Source organism: Ammospiza nelsoni, chromosome 4, assembly GCF_027579445.1.
Source record: "Ammospiza nelsoni isolate bAmmNel1 chromosome 4, bAmmNel1.pri, whole genome shotgun sequence".
Classification (NCBI taxonomy): Eukaryota; Metazoa; Chordata; class Aves; order Passeriformes; family Passerellidae; genus Ammospiza; species Ammospiza nelsoni.
Genome location: NC_080636.1, coordinates 67,163,156 through 67,190,865, shown reverse-complemented (window position 1 = coordinate 67,190,865; position 27,710 = coordinate 67,163,156). Strand labels below are relative to the sequence as shown.

Below are 27,710 nucleotides of genomic sequence, written 5' to 3'. Positions count from 1 at the left end.
AGATATTTTAAAGTAAAGTATTACTTACAACTCCTGTGCAGTTTGCCTTAAAGCTTTTATTAACCAGACACTTAGAGAAGTTATTTTTTCCTAAGGCAATTACAGATGAGATTCAAATAAAGTACTAAAGTAAATACTTTGCCTGGTAGAAAAAAAGTATGCTAATAAAGGATTAAAAATAAAATAGTTGTACCTTCCTACAGCAAGGAAATACATCAAAAACAGTATGTCCTTTGAAGCTGTAAAACTTGCTTAAAAATCAATGAAAAAAGTAATTTACTGGAGAATAACAACAATTCCTTCAAAGCAAAGTGGTGATTGAAATGAAATGTATTTTTAAATGAATTTCCTTCTGCTCATCTTACAACAGATTAGTAATGAGTAGATGAATTGTTTATTTCAGAAGAACACATATATATATGTATATATGTAAGCATGATTTTAGAAAATCCACACGCAACAGATTGTGGTAAGAATTTGTATATTTTATTATCATTTCATTCCATCCAACTGCACACAAAGAAATCATTCAAATTATGAAGAAAGCATACTGGAATGTTGATTTTAGCAGGTTTTTTTCCTAAATTCTCCTTTGTAAGACTAAAGAACTGATTTCAAAGGGGTTATATGGGAAACTTAAGTATAAAAATTTATTATTTTCATAGAATACACAAAACTTGAACATTTTTAAAGTACTCAATGTTTCTAAAATATTATGGAGTTGATAAACAGTCATAAATTTAACACATGTTCCCTCTAATTAAAAAAAAAAGTGGTTCTCCAAATAAATCAACAATTCCCTAGTGCATTTATAAAGAGAAAAGATCAAAAGCAGGAACTGGTATCTCTCCTTCCAGTGTTAATTAGTAATTAAAAATCTTAGCTTCATTAGTACCTACTCTGAAATGGTTTGATTTTTTTTTTTCTTTTTTTTTTGGTGGGGAATGAAGATGTTACACAGACAAATCCTGCAATAAAAGTCATAAAAATTAACCAGTTTTGAAACTGCTTGCCTTCATCACAGTTAAAAAACTATATGAAACTGTATTATTTTCTTTTAAATATACATCTTCCTTGTAGACCTCAGCTTTCAGTTGGTCTGGAGTTGCATGTAGCAGCATGTATTGCATAATTCTACTGGCCAAGTAACACCCTTCCTCTATGACAGTTCAGATATGTCTGATAATTTTAAGTAGAAATAAAAATATTAGCATAATTTTTTTGGCATCACACAGAAGCTGACAGCTCCTACTATTTGGTTCAACTGCAAGTCCTAAAGAAGAATTTCCTGTATTTGGGGCAAGAGGGACAGGATGGGCCTTGCCACTGTTTCAAAACCAAGTAGATGAAATGAACGTCCCTGTATGGATTTCAAGTGTCTTCCATTTGCAATTTGCTTGATGTCTCCACTCCTGATGCCGTCCTCACAGCTTGATATTTTCTGCATACAAGGTGATCAGCAGGATAGCAGTAAACCCGGTGAGCAAACCAGCATTCTGAATGAGGAAGAACGTCAGATCCGTCTTTCGTCCCGTCACTTTCTCCCGCAGCATATCGTTCATCTCTGGGAACTGAAAAAATAGGATATTTTTAGCTAAGTATTGCCATCTCGTGGTAGCATGCTTAATTTAAGGCATTAAGAAGTGAACCACATTGCTACTTTAGACTGAATATTAGAACTAACAGGGGGTGAAGGCAGTCACAGGAAAACATCACCCTCATTACCCTGAAAAACCACTCCACCAAGGATGGTAAGATGAAACGGTTTTGTTCCTCTCTACTGTGGCTTCATCTGGCTGTGTCTCATGCAAATTTTCCCTTTTTGATTCTAGCAGCCTCCTAGGTTCCAATTGCTGGTCTCCATGTGTTGCTAAGAGCAGCTGCCCTTGTATTGCTAAATGTTTTGTTTCTTCCTTCACTGCTATAAAGAGAAATCCTTGTTTGGGAAACAGAAGATTAGGATCCTTCTGCTTCATCTAAAGGAAAATGAAGTGAAGATGAAAACACAGGCAACCCCTCAGAAATCAGAAACCTTTCACATGTGGAAGGTCTGATGGGCTTGCCAGGTCAAGCAAGGAAGAAGAGGAAGACTACTGGTGTGAAACTGGTGGTAACAGATGCAATAAGACATTACAGTGCCATGAAGGGATTCTTCATTCCATAATATACATCTTAATGCTTAACACAAGAACAAAGGGTGACTGATCCGCTGCTAACTGCAGAAACAAAGATACTGCCTCTGGAGCCAGTGGAGGTGTTGGCAGAAGAGCGCCGGTATGAAGTTCCCTGCATGGGATAACTCAGGATATGTGTTAGCTGCAGGTAAAGTCAGCTACAGTGGCTTTGAGAAATAAGCCTAAAGTATTGTCCTGTTCTGCTGAGAATAGTATAACCAGAATACAATGAAGAGAGTTTATTTCAGCCCTAGTCAGGAAGCCTTCAGGCTGGGTAACTTCAAATCTGTATCTTTATTTGATCTCACAATACAAAAACAGCCATTGAAGGTACTGCAATTCTTGAAGAACAGACTAAGGTTAGTGGGAAGAGCCCAAAGTTTCCCAGAAATGGCTCCAGAGCTGCGTCACACTCTTGCACAACAGGGCAAAACCAGACTAACTTCATGCCATACAGAAAGGCTCATTTGTGCACACACCTCAGCATACATTCCCACCTGCCCACAGCCTCCCCACTCAGCGATCCTATTGGCAGAGGTTGGACTATGCGAATACTGGCAGAAAAAAGAACAGCAAAAAGAAAAGGAGGAAGGCATGACATTCCAGTTAATCCTACCTGCTTCTGGACAAGCAAACCAGAAGGGTGTGAAAATCGTAAGAAAGTAGAAAGCCAGATCTCTGTACAGAGCACTTCAATACCCTATTTCAGACTTTACAGGGGGAAGAAAAATTCAGATAGGTAACTGATACAATCCAAAAACCTAAAAAAAGAAAGAGAGGAGGGTACAGGAGAGAGACAGAAAGAGAGGAACAGAAAGAACAGAACAACAGATACAAAGAAAAGAATGTTACCTACTTTGATGGATTTAATGACAAACTTGAATCACTATAAATTTATGCCACAAATTTTACACATCAGAGTTCAGTGCATTACTATTCATTATATGAGTGAAGCTAAACAAAAAGCATTAGCAATTAAGGTACTGCAAGCTTATGAAATAAACTACTTACATTGTTTATAACTCTAACAACATATTAAATCCTATACTATTACCTAAACTATAACAGTATTTAATGAAATAGTCACTATAAATATATGACAGTTCCTAAATGCACATGGAACCAAACTGGGGGTCTCAAATATTTTCAGATTTGGGCCTCACTCTTCCAGTTCTGCACTCAAATGGATTCTCATGTGGCAGATGTAAACACCTTTTCATCCATTGCATCTGTTCTTACAACACTGACTTAAACATAATAAAACTTACAACTCTTGAAAGATCTCTCTCATTTTGAGACAAAACATCATTATAAGAGGAAATTATGGAATATTGCTAAGTGCCTGTGAATCCAATGTCTAAATATGATCTGGATTTTAGCACAATTTCTTTTCCTTAATCTTCTAGCACACTCTGAAAAATAAATGGTAGACAGACTATTTGAATAGAGCTCAGCAAAATTTTTTTGTCTGAACCAGGAAAATGAGGCTGGCACTCTTTAGTTTAAATCAGGACAGAATTTAAATCAAGTTTTTCATTATCACTGTGATAATGAAACAACACCTTTCATTCAACTCAAAACTTAATATTTACTTTATTCTGTTTACTTTTCTTGCTTTTCCTTCACAATATGGTTTAAATAGATAAACAAACCTTTTAAAATAATGAGGTGAAATAATGTGACACTTTAAAATGCTGAAACAAAGCCTTTATACCCTTTTCACTCTGATTAAATCAGGCCAAATTCATGAAAGGCTTGTCTCTGTCTAAAACCCCTTTTCAATAATCATATGATGAAGTGCAAGGCTTTAGTGTTTCATGAATAAACATAACTTGTTATGGATAGGTGAGGCTTTATGAAGCCTTACCTATCAGTAACAATAATTATCTACGCACCTCCATTAAGGGTTTAAGTGATTATATTCTACTATTATTATTATTATTATTATTAGTCACTGGCATGAGAAGGAGAAAATACTGAATTCTGCTGGGGAGACTTAGTGGATTACACGTTTTTTTTGCAGAGAAATAAATAACTGAAAATGAAATTATATCTCACCATATCTGCCAGAGAGATGTACAGGAACATTCCACCAGCTATAGCAAAGATGATGTTAGGAGCAAAGTTGTTTCCTACTAATATTCCAAAGGCCAACCCAATGTAACAAGAACATGCAGATAGGAAATTGAAAAACAGAGCCTGCCGAGTACTCATTCCTGCATTAAGCAAGATGACAAAATCCCCTAAAAGAATAAAAAAAGAGAAAATCATATTCAGAAAATGACATTGTGGTTATTCTGATGTCAAAAGAAGTCTGAAGACATTATTTGTATACACATTATAACCCTTGTTGTTTTTCTCCATTCAAATAGGTGATGAGGATTTCCCTTCAATACTAAGAAAATTGAAATATTCTAAATAAATAGTGATGCAAGACTGAGCTAAGAGCATAGGAACACACCGCTACCTATGATGACTTTTGGGTTTTAAATTAATTAACACAACACTGTATGCACCATATATAAACAGGATAATTAATACCTGTCCAATATATGCTCCCAGCTTCCACCCACCTGCACTTGGGAACTTCCTGTGCCAGATGTGTGTTTTGGTGCTTGGTAACTTTTTGATGAATATTTTTTCTATTAATTTGTCTAAACTTTCTTTCAACCACTGCCAACTTTACGCCAACACAACCACCTACAACAGGGATTTCCACAGCAAACAACATGTGCAATGAAGTTTCTTACCCAGTTCATGAGGAAACTCTTCACACAAGATGGCTATGGAGGTACTGAGCCCCTGAAGCAGAGACAAAGTGAAAGAAGCCCCAATAGCCAAGCCATCTATGAAGTTATGTACGGCATCACTCAGTGTCACCATCCAAGCAATGGTCCCAATCTTTGACAGTGGACGCCCCTTGAGACACTTGCATAAGCCGCTTTGGGTGGCTCCTTCCTGAAAAAAAAATAGAATAAAACAATTACACAAAGCACTGAATAAAGAAGTCAATGAATCACACTTCTCTCTTTAAAGGAATGCCAAGTATAAACTCAAGCACTGCTGCATATAGAGACCAAACTGCTTAGTCCAAGAAGCAAATGGCACAGCAGAAGCACCAAATGTTTTCTGTTTCAACAAGGTGATGTACAGGACTCAATCTCCCTTCTGACTGTGAAGTGTCACCTGGATGCCCTTCAGCTGAGACAGGTCACAGTGGTCTGAATGTCTCTCTGGAGTCTCTGTCAGATAAAGATGGCCCCAAGCCTCCTCTGCCACCTCTACATAAGCATGTACAGTCAGAAGGATCTGATCTCAGTGGCTGGTAACATCTGTATTTAAAACAACTGGCACCACATCATGGTCTCAGAGACATACTCAACTACCACAATAACAGGATTCTATCTACATGATATATATGATGTGTCTATACTGTAGAATGTGTCTACAGTATAGACATATTCAGACATTACATAAAGTTTATTTCTAATTTTGGGCAATGGTAGTCAAGTCCAGCTACTCAAATTAATTTCTACAAAGTGAATGTTTAATAAAAACAGTGGTGGCTAATTTTGACTGCACAATTAAAGGCTCAGAGCATGAAATCAACAGGCTAATATAAAACTGCAGTGCACATACCCTCCAGGGATCTCACTAATTCTCCTCAGAAGTGGAAGTAATATATACATGTGGTGCCATGAAATAATGAAAAACTTGAACACACATAGAAGGAATTGCCATTTTAACTGCAAGCACAAACTAAGCTCCCCTAAAAATCCTTGGTCACCCATTTGATGAATTTCTATACACACAGAGAATATTTGAAAGCATTATAGTATTTCCCCCATTAAAAAAATGCTTATAGAGCATTAACTAGTGCTTACTTACTGGAATATATCAGCAGTAATATATACGTATGTGTGCTTACAGACACACAGAGGACAAAATCACAGATTAGTTAAGGTTGCAAGAGACCACAGTGGCTCATCTGGTCCAACAACCCTCCTCAAGCACACGGCACAGTATTGCAACCAAGCAGTTCTTGGATGTCTCTAATGAGAAGGACTCCACAGCCTCTCTGAGCAATCTGTTCCAGTGCTCAGTCACCTGCACAGTAAAGAAGTTCTTCCTCATGTTCAGGTGGAACTTTCTGTGCATCAGTTTCTGCCTGTTGTCTCTTGTCCTATTGCTGGGCATCACTGAGCAGAGCCTGGCTGCACCCCCTTCACACCCTCCCTTCAGATACTCACAGACATTGATGGATTGCCTTCTCTGTCTCTTCTCGAGGCTGAACAGAGCCAGCTCCCTCAGCCTTTCCTTCTGAGAGATGCTCCAGCCCCCTCATTGCCCTTGTGGCCTCTGCTGGACCCACTTCAGGAGCTCCATGTCCCTCTTGTGCTGAGGAGCCCAGAACTGGACACAGCACTGCAGATGTGCCTCACCAGGGCTGGGCAGAGGGGCAGGATCACATCCCTCAACCAGCTGGCAATGCTCTTCCCAATGCACCCCAGGATGCCATTGGCCTTCTTGGCCACAAGGACACCACCAGGCTCATGGACACACCAGGACACCCAGGTCTTTCTCTGCAGAGCTGCTTCCAGCAGGTCAGCCCCCAGCCTGTGCTGGTACCTGGGGTTATTCCTTCCCAGGTGCAGGACCCTGCATTTGCCTTTGCTGGATTTCAGGCGGTTCTGCTCTGCCCATCTCTCCAACCTGTTGAGGCCCTTCTGAAGGGGTATTGACCAGTCCTCACAGATTTGTGTCATCAGTGAACTGCTCAGGAGGCAAGTTCACCAAGTACATGATGAATAGGTTAAACAATAAAGGGCCCAGTACTGAGCCCTGGGGGACACCACCAGTGACAGGCCTCCAATGACACCCTGACCCACTGAGATCTGCCAGTTCTCAATAAACCCCATTGTTCACTCATCCATTCCAAACTTCCTGAATTTGCCTGTGAGGATGCTGTGAGAGACACTGTCTAAAGCATTGTTTAAGTTAAGGCAGGCAATTTCTACTGCTCTCCCCTGAACCATACACATCTCTATTTCTTGAAGTAGAAGGATAGAGAGGACCATCTCCTTCTCCTTAGGAAAAGACCAAAGAGTATTCCAATAAATTTTCTTCAGTTATTAAAAACAACATTGCAAACTGGTTTAGTTTTGCCATATGCAAATGCTACCAGGCAAACTGATTTTTTAACTGCAAGGAAATAAAATGATCAATAAGTCCTTGCAAAATCAGGTCTACCGCTTCATTTGCTCACAGGCCTCTTATCGGATTACATTCTTGTATTTAAGAGCTGCCCTGGGACAGGACAAAAGTTCAGGTCAGGAATTTCTGAGTCAGGTGCCTATTGCACTGCCTGGAACTCATAGATAATAAAGCCTTGGCTGAGTAGTGCCAAGACAACCACAAAGCAGCCCCTATTCAGTCTACAGGAAGTTCTGAAATTACACTTTTATGATGCAAAAATGAGCAATGGTATCAGAAAGTCTGGAGTTTCCCTGCTCTTCCAACACATAGGGTTTAGATTTGTATTACACACTTACCTTTAGTTTTTTCCTCTCAACATTTCCTCTAACACAAGCAGAGCCAATCATTTTTTTGAGATTATTAATTTGTACTTGTACTATTTCTGTTTGAGATAGGATCACTTACAAGTAATAGATCTCTCTCTTAATCCATGAAGACAAGCTGAACATCACTTTAAGTAAGAAGTATAACAAAGTAAGCCATCCAAAATACATGAGTATAAGAAAACCCAAATACAATTAGCAAAGCTCTTCCACCAATTCATCCAACTTCCTGAGGTAAAGATCTGTTCTCTAATTTTTTTGTTCCCTGGTGACCATCCTTCAAGTAGACTACAAACTGGAGGAAGCATTGTTTTGTAGATCATCCTGATTTCTGCCTAAAGCACATCATCTTCCTTGCACATGTTTCTAGCTTCACTGAAGAAAGGGAGTTTGAACTAATGCACAAATTTTCTTTTTAAATAATTCACCCATTTTTTCCACCAAAAAGAAAATTTAAATGAATTGCAATTAATGTAGGGTACCAATACTGATTTACTTCTAAAAATTACTTTATTGATTCAAACTTCCAAAATGCAGATACAACTGTAGTTTATAAACAAGGATTCGGTTTCTGAGGCACCTTTGGTATATATATATATATGGCTATCTGCCATTTATATTATTTACATTTACTGTGCTACTCTGAAGTATTGTAATTACTTCATGTAATCCATTTCAAATAATGTCTTGACAACTTCTCTAATTTATATAAAGTACAGTGAAATTGCCTTTCTGGAATTACATTCTGAAGTCTACTGGATTATGTATCCAGCAGAAGTAGATGAACAAGTAATACATATTCTTCATGTTTTAAGATAAAGCAGGCTACCGACAAAATACCCTACAAACACAGAGGATTCCAAAGCAAAAAATTAGCAATGTCTGTCTCCTCTGGACTATTTCCATTTTGTCATGGTAGTTTAGCATACATTAAAAGAGATGCCAGCTAAGGACCTCTGTAATACCCAGCTGGACTATCAATCAGGTTTAATTTTTATCAATTACTAGTGCAGTTCTACATCATTCATATCTCCACAGTTTATGGTAAACCAAAGACATTCTTGGTATTTATAGTCTTCTAAACACAGGGGGCTTTTTAAAAAGTAATGGCCTCTCCTTCATTCCCAAACTTAAGAAATTATACAGAGACATTCTTATTTCATCTTAAAATATCTCAGATTACTATTTTACGATATCTCAGATCACTATTGCTATTTCCAATGCATGTCTGAGTCCCTCAGACAGGAGCCAGACAGGTCCTCTGGAAGAGCCCACAGGACCAAGAAGGAATCCTGCCACCAGGCAATAAATAAAGGCACTGTAAAGTTTTGTTACACAATTCTAACCATGTGCACTCAGAACACAGATGTTTCAGCAATTTGTCTCTGAAATAACTTTCTTTCAAAGTTTCTGTTGTCAAGCCATATTTCAACACATAGTAGATACAAACTTTGAGTAGAGCACAAAGGTTTCCAAGGTTGTACTTACTGCTGCAAGTGAAAACAGAAAGTAGGTGACTAATTAAACATTTACTCTGACAGTCAATTTCTTCTGGCATCAAAGGAGAGAATATAGCTGGATCCCCATGGCCGAAAACAGTTACCACACCTTAGCACAATCAGGCTTCAAATTCCCTCTTTAAAGCCTTCATTTTTATTTCTGACTACTCTGTATTTGCCCTCTTTAACAAGCTGTTGATTATGAGGACATATTAAAATTCTCTTGGGTCCACATTAGCTTATGCCAAATGGTTTTGCCTTAAATAGTACATTCTTGTAAAATTGAATGCATCCCTACCCTCCTGTCATTACCCTAACTGCCCTAAAGCACCTTGGCCACATTGGCCCTCCCCTGACCTGGCCCTTTGAACCTCACTGGAGGACAGGAGCAATGATGGCTTTTTTGTTGCTACACAATATCACAGAACCATTAGGTTGTATTTCTAAGGCCATCGAGTCCAACCATTACCCTAATTAACGAAGTCCACCACTAATCCATATCCCTAAGGAACACCTCTAAGCACCTTTTAAACACCTCCAGAGATGCCAATTCCACCACTTCCCCGGGCAATGGCAATCTGTTCCTGGGCTTCACAACCCTTTCCATGAAGAACACTTTCCTAATATCCAGTCTAAACCTCCCCTGGCACAACCTGAGGCTGTTTCCTCTTGTTCTGTCACTTAATATTGGAAAGAAGACACCAACCCCCAAGTGGCACAATCTCCTTTCAGACAATTGTAGAGAGTGATAAGGTCTCCCCCAAGCCCCTTTACTTCAGGCTAAACAACCCCAGCTCCCTCAGCTGCTCCTCATAGGGCTCATGCTCCAACTCTTTCACCAGCTTTGTTGCCCTACTTTGGAGACACTCCTGCACCTCAAGGTCTTTCTTGTAGTGAGAGATTTGAAACTGAACACAGGATTCAAGGTGCAGCCTTAGCAGTGCCACTGGGGAATCATCACTTCCCCAGTCCTGCTGGCTGCACTGTTTCTGTCTCTGCAGAGAGTGGAGACTTCTTTTATTTGTTTTATAAATCTACGAAATAAAGCTTAGGGACACTCATAATACTAATTCCCTCATGGTGCCCATGTAATTTTAATAATTAAGCATGTTTCTTCTAGTTTTTAAGATGCTCAGAATCCACCACACTTTATGACATTTCTAGGGTAAGGACAAGTATAATTTTGGTGTTTTAAACCATGTGCATCAAATGCTCTGTGAGCCTGCAGTGTCAATGCAGAACTCCCAGATTTTCTCCTGGTTGTTAAGACTGCTTCTGGCTTACTCTCCTGCTTGCTCCTCTCTGTTCCCCACAACTTACTTAACTGGCTAATAAAAATACTTATTAAAAATGCTTAACTCGCAAACCAAAAATCTCTTCTGTGGAAAAAGTCTGCCTTAAGACATCTAAAAATTTTTTACTATGTTTTTTTCTTTGTTTTTTTTAATAAGGCACAGTACTTGTTCTCCTTGCACAATACTGCTCCTCTCTACAGATGGAATAAGACTAAAGAAGCACAAAACTTCCGCTTCCTACTTCCATATTCTTCTCAGACAGAAGGAAGCTGCCTTTGCAGTATGAAAACAAACACAAAGAAACACAGAGAACAAATCTGAAAGACAATAATACTTAAACCAGGAGGAGTGGCTTCTCTCTCAACATATCACCTCTGTGATTCCCACAGTATCCAAATACACTGTGTTACCACAAGCAGTGCTCACAATATACAGCCTGAAAGTTACTGTACTAGTTTTTCTCTATAATCATTGATTGGTAGAGCCAGGCTCTCACACTTAATAGCTTTATGTATTCAGGAACAAAATACAGATCATTTTGTATGATCAACGTTATCACAACAGTAAAACACACCACTGTTCTTTAAGCAAAACAGTAACAACAAAACCAAAATTAGCCAGATTAAATACAAGTTCAAATCTAATTAGATACATCTCTCTGTCGAGCCCATTGCAGCACTGATATAACATAGCCCTTTCTGTTGGATACAAATTGAGTGTGTCATTCAGCTTTTTCAATCTTGCCCCAAAGCTTGCCCTTGTATTTTTTTCCATATTATAGGCTTGACAAAACTTGACAAAAGTAAAAAAAAATCTTATTAACTCTTCCCTTAGACATGCTTATATAATTGGCAGGGAAAAAATAAATAAATAGACATAATTTTCATACCTGTGCTGAGATCACACTGATGCTGTCAAAACCAAGATTTCCATTGCTCTCTATGACAGCTGAATTTGCATAACATGTGCCCCCATTGCTAGATGATGGTGGTTTGGGTGAGTTAGGCTTATCCTGAGAATGATTCTCTTCTCCATTTTCAAAGTAGTTGTGGCCAGTCTAGGTGAAAAATAAACAAGTAGGTAGCTAATTAAAACAAAAGTAAAATAGCAATGTAAGAAAACAAAGACAAAAAGGAAAAGGTGGGAGATCAGGGGATATTCATGCTGTCTTGCTTTCCACACCAAGTGTTTGCTGAAATGTGCAGCAGTGAACATTTAATTTTTTAATTAACTCCAAACATATCTAAGTTCCTAACTTATCTCTTACTGTTAGCTAATCAGACAACATGGGAGACTCTTCATTTCTATTCCTTTATGTAGAACCTCCCAAGCCAACCTGACCAAAAGTGATCACCTTTTGCTGGTTATTCATGGTTGCTTGTCAAATAGAGCTCATTAGCCTTTGTCTGTTTACATAATTAAAGAAAAACAAATTCATTTTTTCTATTTCTAGCTATTGCAAACAAGGGACAGTTGATCATCATAATTTTCAGTATCAGCAACACTTTTCAGTACCAGCACCACTCAAGTGAGCACACAGAAGCCAAGTACTGTGACACAGGGGTAGAAAGCAGAGCCCTGGGCAAGAGGAGACAACTGCACTGCTCACTGAGCCGGTCTGTGTACCAGGGCTTGGGGAAACACAGAGCTGAGGTTACTGAACACCAGAGTCAGCCCTATCAGTGCAGATGCACTTTGCAGATGACCAAGAAGGTGTATTTGTCACACTGATTTCCCCTGCCCAAGGAGGAGATCCATGGGCAGACTTCATTCTCTCCACCTCTTATATATTTCCATGTTTTTCTGATGCATTCAGCTACCACAGCACCAACCTGGCTGCGGAGTATATACCAAAGAGAGCAGACCACACTCACATCTGGATTCCATTCCCAGAGCTGCCTGTAACTCCCTCAAAAAAGTGAGATTTCTTGCCCTATTCATATGGGTTTTAAATGGATATATCAGAACACACAGTAAGGCTTAATTCCTCAGATAAAATAGGAAAAAACCCACATTTTATGCATCTAGCAAGTATCTCACAAAGTATGACAGGTACTTTAAGGCAAGGGTCATTCACTTAGTGATAGGTTTCATTACCTTGTTATAGAGCTTTAGTATCACTTTAAGAATTCTTTCTACAAAGAAGAGAATGTAGAATCCACCAAACACAGCAACAGCTTTCTCAACATAGTTATCTACTTTTGGGTCAAAGCCAAATGCCTAATAGGGAATAAAAAAGCAATGCAAATTAGTCTGTAATCTTAGTCTTTTTCCAGAAAAACAAACAAACATCACACTACACAGATACCCCTCTATTATAAAAACTGTCTCTACACCAACCATCGGTTTCCATGAGCAGAAATTGTAAAAGATTCTGATATCATTACATTTTTTAAATTTGGACAATATGTTAACAGTGTAGCCTATTAAAGTTCACTACAAGTTTATCCAGTGTATTTCTCTTTTTGTTTAGAGGCAGAATAGCCCTTGGTCCTTCCCAATGAACAAGACATAGATCTTTAGAAACTAGTATGTAAACCTGTAATGATTTGTATCATTATATTATCAAATAATATAATAATATATAATAATTATATATAACGTTATTATTATCAAATAATTATTCCCCTTGCTTACCTCTGGAATGAGCTGGAAAATTGCATTAGAAAAGAGAGTACCAATGGCCAAGCCCACAAAGTAAGTTAAAACCTTGGGAAAATATGACTTCTTTAAGAAAGGAGTTAAAATCAATCCCAGAAGTGATGCCAAGTTAATGATAGACACAGCCAGGAGCCCAAATCCCCAAACTGTGGATAAAAAAAGAGAAATACAAAATATTTTAGTATAACACCCACTTCAGTCTGCTTGTGATTTCTCTAATTGCTAAATTGGCACAGAACTAGTAAAAGAGTCTTTCCTTGGTTGAAATTAAAACTCACAAATATGAAATTCTTAAAATCCATAGGTAGTTAAGATGCATACCTGCAGATAGGAAATATCTGAAAACATTTTCTGGGACAACCATATTTAAAATGGAAACCATGCTAGTAGAATATATGGGCTGGCCTAACTGCTGGTACTGTAAATGAGGTCTCTCTACAGTCAATGAAGAATAAAAGTTAAGGTTTAGGCCAATAGTTGAAGCAGCTATAGCACAGAGAAAAGACAAAACTTCTTACTAGTCCCTGAGTCAGATCCAATTGACATTTACTTCTAAGAAACTCCATGACAACTCCAGTTGTCTTGGCTGTACCAGATATAAAAATCCTTCCTGATAAAGGATGACTCCTTCAAATCACCCTGAGGTGATATCTCAGTTCATAACCCTCCTCCCTCCTCCTGTCATTCAAAGAAATTTTGCTGGCTGAAAATGCTGCCCATCACTGTTTTTCAACAGGTGAGGTGAGAAATATCTGATAGTTCAGATAATTATAATAGAGAAATGAAAGTACATTAAAAAAAGAGGTTCTATGTTTAAAAATAAGCATATGTGATTTAGGTATGCAATGGCAAAAGCCTTTCCTAAGAATCAGTAAATGCAGCAGGGTTCAGCATAATTTTATTTCCCTCAACATAAGCATAATCTCAGATATTTAGTGTTCAGGCACCAGGACTTGCACAAATCCACACCATAATTATTCTGGAGCCTGAATTATAGGTTGGAGAGGTGTGGTGGGGTTGTTGCTGCTCGTAGGCACTCACAAAGTTGTGCCTCTATAAGGAACTTTTTTTCCCTAGTGACATCTCAAACCCCTATGAGCAAAGAGAAAAACTTTAAAAGTTGTGCTGAAGAGGTCTACAAGGTTGGCCCAAGTAATGCCACAGAATTACAAAGTACTCCAAACAGACAGAGAGTTTGTCTTTAAAAATTAACCACAAAAAATAATCAATGCCAACACAGTGTTGCGTAGATGAGAACAGTTTCATATAATCCAGAAATTTGCATCATTATAAATTTGTATGTATGTAGGAAAGTCACCACAAATTCCTCTCTGCATAGCAGAAACCAACAGATCAGACTATGGTCTGATATTATTTCCTGGAACACAACTGGCAAACACTAAGCTAAATTCCTCACCTGCAACTGGGATGCTCTACTCCGTACAGTGTCACAATGCTTTTATAAAATGAATTTCAGATCATGTCAAGAACAGAAAGCATTACAAACATTCAAAGCATTTGCAGATGTATCAATGCCAATTTTAAGAGAGCCACACAGAGAGAGGGAAAAACAACTAGATATGGGTAGATTCATAAGCTACATAGATTAATTTTTATTAAACTAACTTACAATTAAGATTGTAACTATATTTTTGAAATCAAATTTATAATAAATGGGTTTCCAGTGTTATCATGAGTCAGAAAACACTGTATAAATTTGGGATTACTACAGATGTACAGGAGTATTTTAGTTTTGTGCATGCATATCTACCCATATTCTGTGCAAAAATGTACATTTTTAACTGAGCTGAAGAAATTCCAAGACAACCACTGTTGGCAAAGTTCCTGCATTAAGGACTGTATTTCACAATATTATGTGCCTTAAAATGATTTTATTCACTAGGACTCCATCCACACTAGTCTTTTCATGAGTCCATACATCTCAGAAAGCTGGGTAGTCTGACTTTATGTACCAGAGCAGGGCAGTCAGATGCAGTGCTAATTCTTTCCCTGAGATGGATGGCTCAGCCAGTTTTTGCTAACTGCTATTATTCTTTCTGTCTTTAAACTGTAGCCCCAATAAAGAGACAACCAAGATACCCAAAGGCACAAGAAATCCAAAAAATAAAACTGCAGGAGTGCAAGTACGATCCCCTCCTTAGAACACTGCTGCCCAGCACTGTTCCTTGTAACAACAGGCAGCTCAGGCTCTTCATTAACCTTGTCTGGGGATGAAGAGGAAGTAAGTGCATGAATACCTTTCTGAAGAAGTCAGGCAGAGGACACAGAAGGTGTTTGTCTTGGACATGAGGAATGCCACTGGGCAGTTTCAGCTGTTTGATACTTCTCTATACACCTCCCTATTATCTTTCAAAGAAGCAAGCAAGGGGAGGAGCTGAGTGTGCCCAAAGATCAGATAGTTTTACAAATCCTAGGACAAAAGACATTAAAAACTGTTGCCTTCCAACTTCTACTCTGCTTTGACATCACTTATTTTTTATTCAGAGTAGCTGCTCCTAAAGCTCATTGGACTGGTTTCTTCTGCATGTCTTGTCCATTAGTATTTTGGAATATACTTTATTATCAAGAGAGTGGTGGTCCCTGGGGGGAAAATTCACATAGGCACAGCTGGAAGCAGGCATGAAGGATTTTGTTCCATGGGCAGTAGTTGAAATCATCTGGGCTCAATGCTACTGACAGATTCACTTTGTGATGGGGTGGGGGTGTATAAATCAACAGCTGCATTGGGCACTGGGCCTTTCTAGGAATCTCTGTTTAAACAGGGACCACCATGTGTCACAGTGGTTTAAAATGCCCTAACCATGGGCCTGCAGATTTCTTGTGCTGCAGCCAAGGGAGGGGCAGGGAGAAGGCTGCCTTGCTTATCTGGCTATTGGACATTGCTTCTGAGCTGGACATTGCTTCTGAGTTGGCCAGATAAAAGAAAAGCAAGAGGGATGGTTTAAGTAGCTTAGGAGGTTAACTGTAGGTCAAGGATTCCATGTTCAACCTATTCAACCAGCACCCCCTCCCAAACTAAAAGAAAAAGAGAAAAGAGAACAGATCGTACTCTCCAATACAGATCTAATGGTCTTCTTGGTAATACGTGTCTGCATATGATACAAGCAATCTAGAGCAGTCATGCTAAACTGGTGCCATGGTTTCAGTGATTGCTCAATCAGAATTCCAATCTTTCATTGACACAACAAAGCACAGCTATGTTTTATAATCACCTATATTAATCAGAATGTTTTTAATACTAGTACTTCAAAAGTCACAAAAAGCACTTCTGTATCTCTTCTTATGAATAATGACATTAGGCACTATTAATCCAACATCCTAACTTTTAACATTAATTCAGTTGATTCCCTTGGAACAGTAAGTTCATTTGGAATACTGACTCAAATTATATCTGATCCTTTTAAGTGCAATAAGTGATTTCTTTAATCAGATAAATATTCCCTGTCCAATGCTTTTTACTGCACTGTACAGTTCTGTGCACAATAAATACAGAAATAAGAGTGAGAAAAAGAGGAAGGGAGAAGATTAGGGCTACTTAACCATGTAACAATCTTCCTCCTGAGGGGTCATCACAGAAGATGACATGAAAGCAGGAGTCAGAATTTGGAAAGAATATGAGTATTTTCCCTCAGTAAACCAGTCACTGGCTTACCTGACAGTCCCCCTGCAAATAACTCCACTCAAATGTAGCACAAGTAATTCTAATTCTACCTGTCTCCATACAGGCAGATTCCACCAAGTTCAATTTCCCATTGCAAACCACCTGCACAAACTTCCCTTCTGTACACTCATCTTTTCTTCTATTAACCAGCTATAAGTACAAGTCCTTATGTTTCAAGGCACAAACCATTATCCAAAAAAAACAAGTCAGAAAGACTCTTCCTTATGTGAGCAAAATATTCCATAACTTTCTAGTCAGTTCCTTCACATTTCTTACAGCATTTTAAATAGATCACTGTCTAGAGATACCAATTTTGTTTGGATAGTCTACTGACCTAAACCAGCAGTTTATGTTCCCACTTTGGAACCATATCTTCCCAAACAAGACACTCCTGTTATTTATAGATAAATGCTTACTGTTCCTCTAAGAAAACCCCATTCCAGTCCCAGCATTAATGTAAGTAATAGTAACCAACCTTGCAAAGAATGTGGTTTAGATGTGTCCACAAAGCTTTCCTGATGGTCACATGGGTGAAAAATTAGCTGTTGCAAAACTGCAGGACATATTGTAGAGAAGCTGGAATTTGATATGTAACTGTTGTTCGGTATCCCATGCAAAGAAAAGATTTCTTGACTAGTCAAGCACTGAAATTAAAAGGGATTTTGACAACTTAACACATTAATGCAAACAAAAAAAAAAAAAAGACATACAGTGAGAAATCCAAGAATTACAACATGGAAGTACTGTAATGCATTTTCAGGAAAGTCTACACAATGTACATTGTGCATGAAAATACTGTGATTGCTTGATGTGAAGCAGAAATGATTCAAAGTACTTTAAGTTAGATAAATCACAAATCAATAAACCCCTTATTTAGGAGACAATTGGAGATCTCTGCTCTGAGAACTCAGACAGTTAAACCTCATAATATATTTGGAAAAAAAGCTTCAAAGTACTTAAAAGCCAATGTAATTACAAAATAATTAAATTTAAGAGCAGACTAGATACAGTTAAAATCTCAGTAACAGAGTATGCCAGAAAAGGACTGGTAATTCAGTGACAGCTTATTTATGCAAGCGACCACTTGTACTTTACAACAACACTTATTTATCTCCCCAAATTAACTCCTTAAAAATGGTCTAAAGCCAAACATTTTTCATTCCTCTTACAGCAGTAACTCTTGAGGGCAAACATTGTCTTGTAAAACCACGAGATAAACTCCTGCTTGGGATCTTCACTTTGCCTTTAGCACAGGACATAACAGTGTCTGATGGGTCAACAATAAATGTACTCGGCAGTGCTAAACCAGGCCAGGGGCAAGGCAAGGCTGGTTCCTCTGTTTGTCATTTTCAACCAAAAAGATAAAATACAAACCACAAAGTATCATAAAAGATACATCTACAGAAAAAAATTGGTTTTATGTGAAATGTTCCAAACTGCTGAAATCTTTCTTCTAACACTTTCTGTTCATTTACATTCTTTACTTCCTACAATGATAAGGGAAAGCATTCTTTTTCTGGGTGTAAACAATAGTTTTGTGCAGTTATTGCTGCACAACAAACACATAACAGGGTTGTCTCAAGACCAAAGAAATCAAATGTTTTATTCTATTTGAGACATGAATTCCAGCATAACTCTCCCTGTAGCAAATCTCAGTATGATTGCAAGCAGAGAGCACTGGAAGCCTTAGCAAAATAAACACAAATGGTCACTCCCTGCTCTTCTCAGTTTTTGCAACCTTCAGATTACACAGCACATCTCCAATAATTCAACATTATTATTTATAAGGCAATTAACTCCTAGAGATAAGCCAGAGAGATTGCAAGTCATTTATTTCATCAGAACTGCTTCCGCTCCTGTTAATAAATATTTTTGTCATTTTTGTCCAAAAGGTGAAAGGCATGCACTCATCACCAGAATGTGACTCTCTTTGATTTGCTTGGATGAAGAGAACATGCAGGCCAATTCAAATGATTTCAGCTGAATTACATCCAGGATATTTCTGTCCTTCCTCTTTAACTCTGCCAGTCTAGCAGAGTACTCAGGCACATGCTTGAACTTAAACCTAAGTGCAAATTTTGTTAAGGCCATGAGACCCCAAAGACTCAAATATACAGAAGCAAAGTGCATATAATTTCATCTTTCAATGTCAATGCTAATGTCAAAGAAATATCACACAAAAAATAAATACAGCTTATAAAAGAAGATGGATTTTTGCTTTAAAATCTGTTGCTCCTTTTAAGCTACATGAAAGTGAATAAAGCGAACAAAGAAATGATCACTGAAGATACAGTCTTTAACAGGCCAATGCACAAACACTGGAGCTTTCTAAACTGGCTATGTGTCTAATCATTTTACTGGTAACTCTGCATTTTGGAATAATACAAAATATATGGCTAATATGCCCACAGCAAAACAAAGGGAGGATAGTTGTGGTCTATAGAATAGTTCCTGTACAGTGCTTATTTAACAGCTCATGGAGCCATTTCTGGACATCTGTGGTTAGAAAACTGAGCCAGTAAGAGCTGAGAATTTGCACCATAACTATCTCTGAAAGAAATCACCTTTAACTATGTAATTCCTAAGATACAGAATAGACTATTAGCATTTTAAAATACCAATACATTGGTATTAACATTAATTCACAAAAATCCAAACGTTGTTGTGGGTAGGAAAACAGATAATGGAGAGAAACTAAATGAGACACAGCATAAATTAATACATCTGACAATTATAACCTTGCCTACACACAAACATGGAGGTGAGAAATACCATCATAGAAGAGCTCTTCCATGTGAAATTGAGAAACAGCATTGTATTTAATTACTATTATTATTTTGATCAGGGACAAACCCAGAGGATAATGATTCCTATAAATGATTCATTGTTATAAGTCACCTCATACTCTCGGTAAACTCCTACATACATCCAAGAGCTATAAAGCAAGCTCGCATGAGTTCACCAACACAATTAAAGAATTAATTAAAAGACTGAACCTTTTGGAAGCCTTGGACTGGAGCAAGCCATGTTTTGCACACTGCAAAACTCTGCATTTATCTTTTCAGGATAAGTAAACACATTAACACAGCCACATTGCTGTAAAAACATAAGATATTTACTTTGTAAGACTGATGGACCATCTCATCAGAGAGAAAATTTAGCCTCATGGACCAGGGGACTGAAAATGATGTCCTGACTCACCAAACCTGCTGTTGTGTCTGTCCCCTGCTGTGCAGCAAGACCTTATCGTGGTAATAAGGTGAGAGGATTTCCTGTAATGCGACTGTCACCGAGTGTTTAGTAAACAATTGCAAAAAATACATAACAAAACTGATCATCCCTGAACTGTTAAAAAGTAACTTTAAAAATGCTTTAATGAAAACTGGGGAGGAGCTTAATCATAGATTTCACACAGTTACAGAATACTGAGACTTAGAAAAAATTAATCAACTAGGTTATTCAAACAGATGTTTACTTTTACCCTAGTAAGCCTCTCCCAAAAAATGATCAAACAATGTGGGATTCCTCTAACTGGAGAAACTAACAAAAAAATGCTACAGTAGTAACTACCTTTTAAAGGCATCAGTCTCTTCTGTGATCTTCTGCTGTGTTCTTATCATTGCTCTACCTCTTTTATCTGTAGCATTCCACATGTGAAGCACTAAAATACTGAGCAGCATCCTGCACTGCAATTTCTAGATGTTGCCAGATTAAATGGCAGCCCAGCCCACCCTAGGGCTGAGCAGTGGGTCCCACAGTAGGAAAGCAAACAATAAATGCAGTGAATGCCTATTTAACAAGGCTTCTTTTCCCTGCCTAATTTTTTTTATCTTAGTCTGTGTAAGGCAAAATAGGTACATACAGATCTGCCTTCCTCAACTTACTTGCAAGAAATGAAAGTGTCTACTGCTGATGTGGTAACACCTTTGTGTCACTTAGGACAGGTAAAAACTGGATGATGCCCACGATCATCCCTTCAATAAGCAGCACTCCATGAGACAGAGTCAGATGGAGCTGCTCAAATGCACTCGTGTGCTTTAGGGATTTCACACACCCTACAACATGGGCAAGGCTGGGAGCTGAGAACTGAAATTTACTGAAAGTATTGTAGAAATACTGAATACTGAAATGTACCGAAAATATTGTAGAAATAAGACACTTAATGGGTACAATAGCTAAGCCTATTTAGCATCTCACTGGCCAGGCAACATCAGGTCATGGTGTTTGATGAAGACCCCAACTCTGTCACTCTTGTCTCCATTCTTTCAAAAGGACAAGTTGTAACTAGTGAAAAACTATCCCAAAAAATCCTCAAATCAAAGAACATACTAGTCTGGTTCTAGTCTAGCTACAAAACTTACTTGATTTTAACTCATCCTGAGATAAAAGGTAATTATATCTGATTACAAATATTAATTTTAAAAATAAATTAAATTTTGTCAAAATGTTTTGTTTAAAAAATAAAATGCACTACATTAAAACACAGTACTCAGGTATACCATCTAGACTGGCATAAATACAGATTTATGAAAGGCAAAGAAGGAAATAGGAGCATGATTTTAGTACTTACCAATTACATCAAAGCATTAAAAAAGCTGACATTAACAAGCCTTCTTTCCAATATACCCATTTACCTTTCAGGCATTTTTTGACCAAAAATTTTGAGCATGTCATTTAGTCCTTTGGCACACACGTGTATGGCTGCCATACTACAATGAATTCAGTGATAGAAGATCAAGTATGGTTTAATGGTTTTTACATTTGCTAATAATGTAAAATACAGAGCAAATAACAAACCATCTATTAGACTGCAATTGCTAATTTAACCCCTATTAGTATGACTAAAATGTGTGGCAATTCCACAGTAAAAACTGAAAAAAAACCAGCACTGCTCAGTATTTGTGCTTGCTCAATTACCACTTATTTGTCTGACAAGGAGTCTTAGCTTACATATTAAGAAAAGGTGATAACAGAAAAATTGAAGAGCAAAGAAAATATTAACACAAAATAAAAATAATTATAAAAGTGCATGATGAGACCAAAAGCAGAAGAAATTGGTGACAGTTAAATCCAAAATTCAAAAAGGATGCTCAAAAAATCCAGTTTTTTTCTTCTACATTAAAAAATTAGCATCTTTACAGACATCATAGGACACAAGTTACCACAAACACCTACACAAGTATACACACAAACACTATCACCAACAAATTAAATAATTTTTTTAATTCTCTCTTTTGTTTTCAAGTCAACCTGGTATCAAAAGAAAACAGAAATCAATCAAGCAAGCAACCAATCAATCTTCTTTTTGCTTACACACCCAGACTTTCAATCTTTAAGAAAATGGATGAGCTTCTCATGGATCTCTTCATGAGATTAACAGGCTTACCAAAACAGTTGTGAATGAGACATTAAAACTAAACACTAATACTGGGATAAAATTACAGAAACTGCTCCTTCCTGCCAAGTGCTGTATCACCTGTCCCTTACAAACCAGCTCTCCACCAAAAATTCCTTTAGGCTTGGGATGAGGGATTCTCTGAAGAGCAGGGGTATGTTATCTTGATTCGAAGAAAAGCCTGGGAGTCATCCCACTAGGTCTGGACACAGAAGTTAAGAACTGGAAGCCTAAGATAAACCTTCTGCCCTCCTACAGTCAGGCACTTAGGCAGCCTGAATGGATTCAGATGCCTCGAGGAAGACCAGGATCACTCTCCAGAGGTATTCACTTTCCTCTGTTGAGAATCAGTAGAGCTTAGGCCTCTGATGCCTTCCAACACCCAAACTTGTATTAGGCCACTTCATGTCTTCTGTCATAACCAGCAGATCCTGAATTATCAGCTTGTAAGCACAAAGACTCATGGTGTTTAAAAACAGGATTTAAGTGGTGGGAGTCTGCATTTGCATATGCCACCTGCCCAAAGTCATGGATATACCTGACATCCATGAGGGATCAAAATGCATTTGCTTTAATGGCTCAAGCTGATGGAGCAGCCATAAGGCTGATTTTAAGAAAGAATGCAAGGAACTCAGCAAAAAAGTGGTTTTTATTTCAAAAATCATTTCACTATGATACCCTAGATATAATTCAACATGAACATAATTAGAACACGCCTGTAAAAAGAATTGTTTCAGTTAAACTTCAAGTTACTTATGAGGGACATGCATTCATAGCAATAAGAAAGAGCATTACTTTTTTTTCCCTTCTGTAGCCTGTATACGAGAGCTACGTGCTTTTGCAGACAGAAAACCTGAAGGACTGAAGAATCTACTCATTTCTATGGACTTTTAAAGAAAGCTGCTTTTCATAGCCATACTCAACACTGCTAACTTGTACTTAGCATGTGTGGCTGAGAATGTTTATATTTGTAACACACTGAGTTGGAACAGTGACCAGGTTGTGAGATTTGAAAGCAGCGACTCCTGCAAACATTGCTATGCTTATACTGAATACTACATTGACTTCAGGGCAATTAAGTCCCAATTAAACCTTTCTAAAACAAAGAGAGCTTATTCGAGGTTTGTCTCCTTCACAGAAAAAGCAGAAGAGCTTTTAACTCCACGTTAAAAAACAATTCTCAAGGTCTCTAGAGCCATCCCTCATCTGTTTCTTAAGGAATGGAATCAAACCAGAGAAAACAGTCATTTGGCTTTCATTTTTGTGACTTTGTGCCTCTGATTTCTGAGCATATGGAAAACTCAAAAATTCCTTTCAAGGAAACAAATTCAGCCCAGGATGGTCCAGGTAAGTGAAATTACACAGATTTTAAAGCACCAGACAGATCTGAGTTTCTGATGGTGACATTAAACAGAGCACAAATATTTTAAAGAGAAGTAATATTCCAGTGATATCCAGACAGTAAATTAAATATCTGTTTAAAAAGCTTTTGGTAGATTAATCGACAGGTACACTTGGCACTCAACTTAGATAAAAGATGCGAAAATGTCTGAAAAAGTTTCTTTACACAAGCAGACCTGTTTGTATAATCGAGTTTTTGCTGCCTCATGACAACCGTATTTCAACAGCTCCTGAAGATTTGCTTATTCAGCTCTCGGAGGGAAACACTAGCTGTTCTCACACACTCCGTGCTGTTGGACAGATGCTATTTAACCGCGAAAAGAGAAAGTCTGAGAGCCCAGCTACGAGGAGGGAGCGCCAGTCCCGGGGCAGCCCGAGCGGCAGCAGCTCCCTGAGGCACGGCAGCTTCTCCCGCTACTCTCGCCGGCGCGCCGGCACCTCTGCCCGCAACCGAGCCCAGAACCCAGCAGACATCTCTGCTCCTTCCCGCCTTCCCTCCCTCCTTCCCTCCCGGCTTCACCGTGAGGAAACACGAGGGCGGCGAGACTTAGACACTACGGAGCTGCCCAGCCGGCCCGGCGCGCTGGCTCCGGGACGTTTCCAGCCCGGCCGCGGCCGCGGTGGCGGTGCCGGTACCTGGTTGTGGTGCAGGTGGGCGAGCGGCAGCGCCGAGCCCAGGGAGGGCGCGGCGCCCAGGCGCTGCAGCAGCGCCGAGAGCTGCCCCGCCGACAGGCTGTGGTTGGCCCCGAAGACGCGCAGCACATCGTCGGCGAAGCTCGTCGAGCTGTCCGGCCCCGGGCCAATTCCGGGCTGCCTGTCCATCCCGGCGGGACGCGGCGACTGTGGCGGATGGCGCAGCCCCGCCGCGCCGCCCTGGCCCCTGCCCACGGGCTCGGCGGGGCGGGAGCGGGGCCCGCCCGCTCGGCCCCTCCCCGGGGGGCGTACTGGGGACGCGGGGCGGGCGGCGGCGCCGCGGAGCTCCCGGCCGGGCGCGGGACCGTCGCTCGGTGCTCGCCGCGCCGTCGGGCCAGGCCGCTGACCGAGCTCTCGCTGAGCCCCGCCGCCCGGGGGCTGAGGGCAGCCGCGGGCCCCCCGCCACCCTGTGTCACCACAGAAGGTGGCGCGGGGCCCTCCGAGATCGGCCCACGCGCGGGCAGCTGCGGAGGATGCAAAACACCCGGTTGCCAGCGGCCTCGGCCCAGGGACCAAGAGTCACGCAAGCAGCAGGGTCATGCCCCCCGCTGCCGTTCCCAGCCCCAGCCCCAGCTTGCCCGTCTGCCCCTCACCCAGCCGCCCTGACCCTGCATGGCAGAAGGGATAACGCAGGCCAAGGTCCAGGCCCAGGCAGGCACACAGGTGCTGTACACACCTCACCGGCACTATCTCCTGAGCCCAGGCTCCTGGACCTTGGAATGAGTCCTTCGGCTGGCAGCCAGTTAGGAAACCTGCTTCTCACAGGCCCCCTCCCTCACACAGGCTGAGACATAGATTTCTGTCTAGTCTACTTTTCTAGGTGGGATTAATGCACAAAAAAGCATGTGATTTCATGCACACCTTTTCACAAACAGAGAAAATTGTGACTGGTCACAGGTGTATTCCTGGGGGCTGTTGCTCAAGGGGTTTAGTTAAAAATGCCAATGCTACCGGACAGCAGCCCCAGCTCAGCAAAGATATGTTCTGTTAAGTTATCCTGTAACTGCATTTTACAAAATTTCTTACATATCCACGTAGTGGACAGAGACAGCCTGTTTTCAAAGAGTTTGGTGTTTTTTTTATAAATATTCTCCTTTAGATCACTGTAGAACTATGCTGAATTACATGAGCTGATGCACAGTTGCAGATTCCAAATTTTCTGAAACCAGAATTTTGTACTGTGTGTGCCAAGTAGTCCAGGTAACAGCACCATGAAGGAGGCATGGTTAAAAAAGATACTTCATGAGCAGCAGAACTGATTTAGATAAATCCTTCATTAAAAACTGCCATGTCACAATGCACAAAGCATCTAGCTGGGAAAAAAAATGCCAGCAGCATTTTCCCCCCTACGACTGAGCAGGGGGGAAGAAAATCTAGAGAGCTACAACAATATTAATTCTAATACTGAAAAACATGTCACTGTTTCTGAATTTAGGCCTGAATCACTGATATACTTTCCCACTTCCATCTCACTTTGTTGGTGGCAGCTGAAACAGCCCTGGCACAACTCAGCTAGGTGTTGTTCCAAATGTCCCTATCTGTACTGGTTCTACCACCAGCCAAGGCTGAAGATGCTCCACCCTACCCACTTCTCTATTTGTATGTGCATTTTGGCTCTCTTCCAGGGAAATCAACACAACATTCTCCCGCTGCTAAGGGAAGTACAACATTCATTGGGCAGCAGCTATGTTATTAGCAAAACTGGCACCTCCTATAGTTTCTTCTTCAGTGTCTCCCTAAACAGCTGTTACAGTTCTAGTAACAGTTGATTATTGCATTCATTCCGAAATTTTAAAATTCTAGATTTCAAAAGTGACTTATGACCAGCAGATAAAATGGAAGTAACTGCAACCTGGCTGTAAGAGGTAAATCAAAAGAGGTTGCATCAAGAGTTTTCAGTGTTCTGTTGTGCAAAGCCAAAGAGTTTATCTCAAAATTTTTTGTTTTAGGAGTTTTTCAGCAGAAATATAAAAGATCATTTAAATTAGTATAATTAAACTCATATTAGCATTCATTCTAAGGCCTATATTGGCATAATGCTGAAAAGTTCAAGGAATTCCTGGATAATTCCATTAAGATTTCTTCTCTGTTGGCAATCCGTGTCAGAATGAAAATTCTGCTTTATTTCTGAGACACAGCCAATTTTTTTCCTCGAGGAGTGATGCATTCATACAGCTCTAGTTTAAAATAAATATGAAGTTTCTAAACCGTCTGTCACTGAGAAAGTCTGCAAGAACTAGAAGGGCACACTAACAGTAATACAAGAGGTCATGTACCTTTCAAACTGTATGCACAGCACTTGAAGAATAACTCCAGCTTTTGTGTACATTTTTGTGATGTACAGACCTAATCAAAAAGTCAGATCTTTGTTGTGTCAAGTCTGATAAATCTTAGGTAAACACTAACAGAGCCAAATTCTCCTTCTAAAACTGAAGGAACAATGTGTTTGTACAACTGCAAGCCAGGTATTGCCCAGCAGTACTTCACGGTCCTGATTCACTATTGTTTGGTTCCTGCTTTTCTTTGCACCTGTGGGCTGTTGCTGTTTCATTTAAACCACCACAAAGTGCCAGTGCAACAGATGGTGACTGGCAGTAGCAAGATGACGAATTAATCAGCTTCCCCAATCTTATACAGGGCCAAAACCTCTCTGAGGTGGGTTTCTTGTAAGAAATTCACTGAAGCTGTAGCTAATTACATCAAAGCTAGCATGATTTGTAATCATACTTGTTATTTACTTACCACAAAGTTAGAAAAACCCTGTTTGTTGTCATTCAAACTACTGAAAAAATCTATTTGAAAATAGAAATCATATTATTTACCTGCTGTCTGTTGGCAGGTAAAATAGACACGCCCATCCTTTGTACATTTTCACCTTTTTTCATTCAACTCTTATTTGAATTGAATATTTAAATAGGATTTAAAACTTACATCCTGTAACTAAATACCCTTGAATGAAATGGCATATAGCAATGGATATTTTGGGGGAAGTACCCAGGCAGATAAGACTGAAATCCTTTTTCACGTATTTTCTCAAAATAATTCTCTTCACCGGGGTGAGTAAATTCCCAGAAGTTCCATTTGTTCATTTTTAACTTGATCAGAGAGACTCAAGGTCTCACAGCCACTAAACTTGAACTTTCAAACACTCCCAGTCATGAATTACAGATGAACAGTATGCTAAGATAGATATTCCAATATTGCCAGCTCAGGAATCTTGCAGTTCTCCTCAGTTATTTGCTCTTCTAAACTCCAGAAGGGAATTCTGAGATCAGAGCTCTAGAAACAGTCTAAGTGTACTGTGAATAATCAAAACCACCAAAGCCAAACG

The 27,710-nt window shown here is 39.4% G+C and overlaps 1 protein-coding gene across 2 annotated transcripts; it reads right to left on the bottom strand.

Moving 5' to 3' along the window:
* Nucleotides 1-464: 464 nt before the first annotated feature.
* Nucleotides 465-24,540, bottom strand: SLC39A8 (solute carrier family 39 member 8). 2 transcript variants are annotated; one of them, XM_059470253.1, is made up of 8 exons: nucleotides 24,323-24,540; nucleotides 17,366-17,534; nucleotides 13,185-13,354; nucleotides 12,645-12,767; nucleotides 11,437-11,604; nucleotides 4,925-5,132; nucleotides 4,233-4,417; nucleotides 465-1,571 (listed from the first exon to the last, which is right to left on the bottom strand). In XM_059470253.1, exons 1-8 carry the CDS (start codon nucleotides 24,506-24,508, stop codon nucleotides 1,425-1,427), a joined length of 1,356 nt encoding a protein of 451 aa, XP_059326236.1. In that variant the 5' UTR covers nucleotides 24,509-24,540; the 3' UTR covers nucleotides 465-1,424. The 2 variants fall into 2 exon arrangements, with proteins under 2 accessions (XP_059326236.1, XP_059326237.1); XM_059470254.1 differs by lacking the exon at nucleotides 465-1,571 and adding an exon at nucleotides 2,821-2,935.
* Between the last annotated feature and the right edge of the window lie 3,170 nt (nucleotides 24,541-27,710).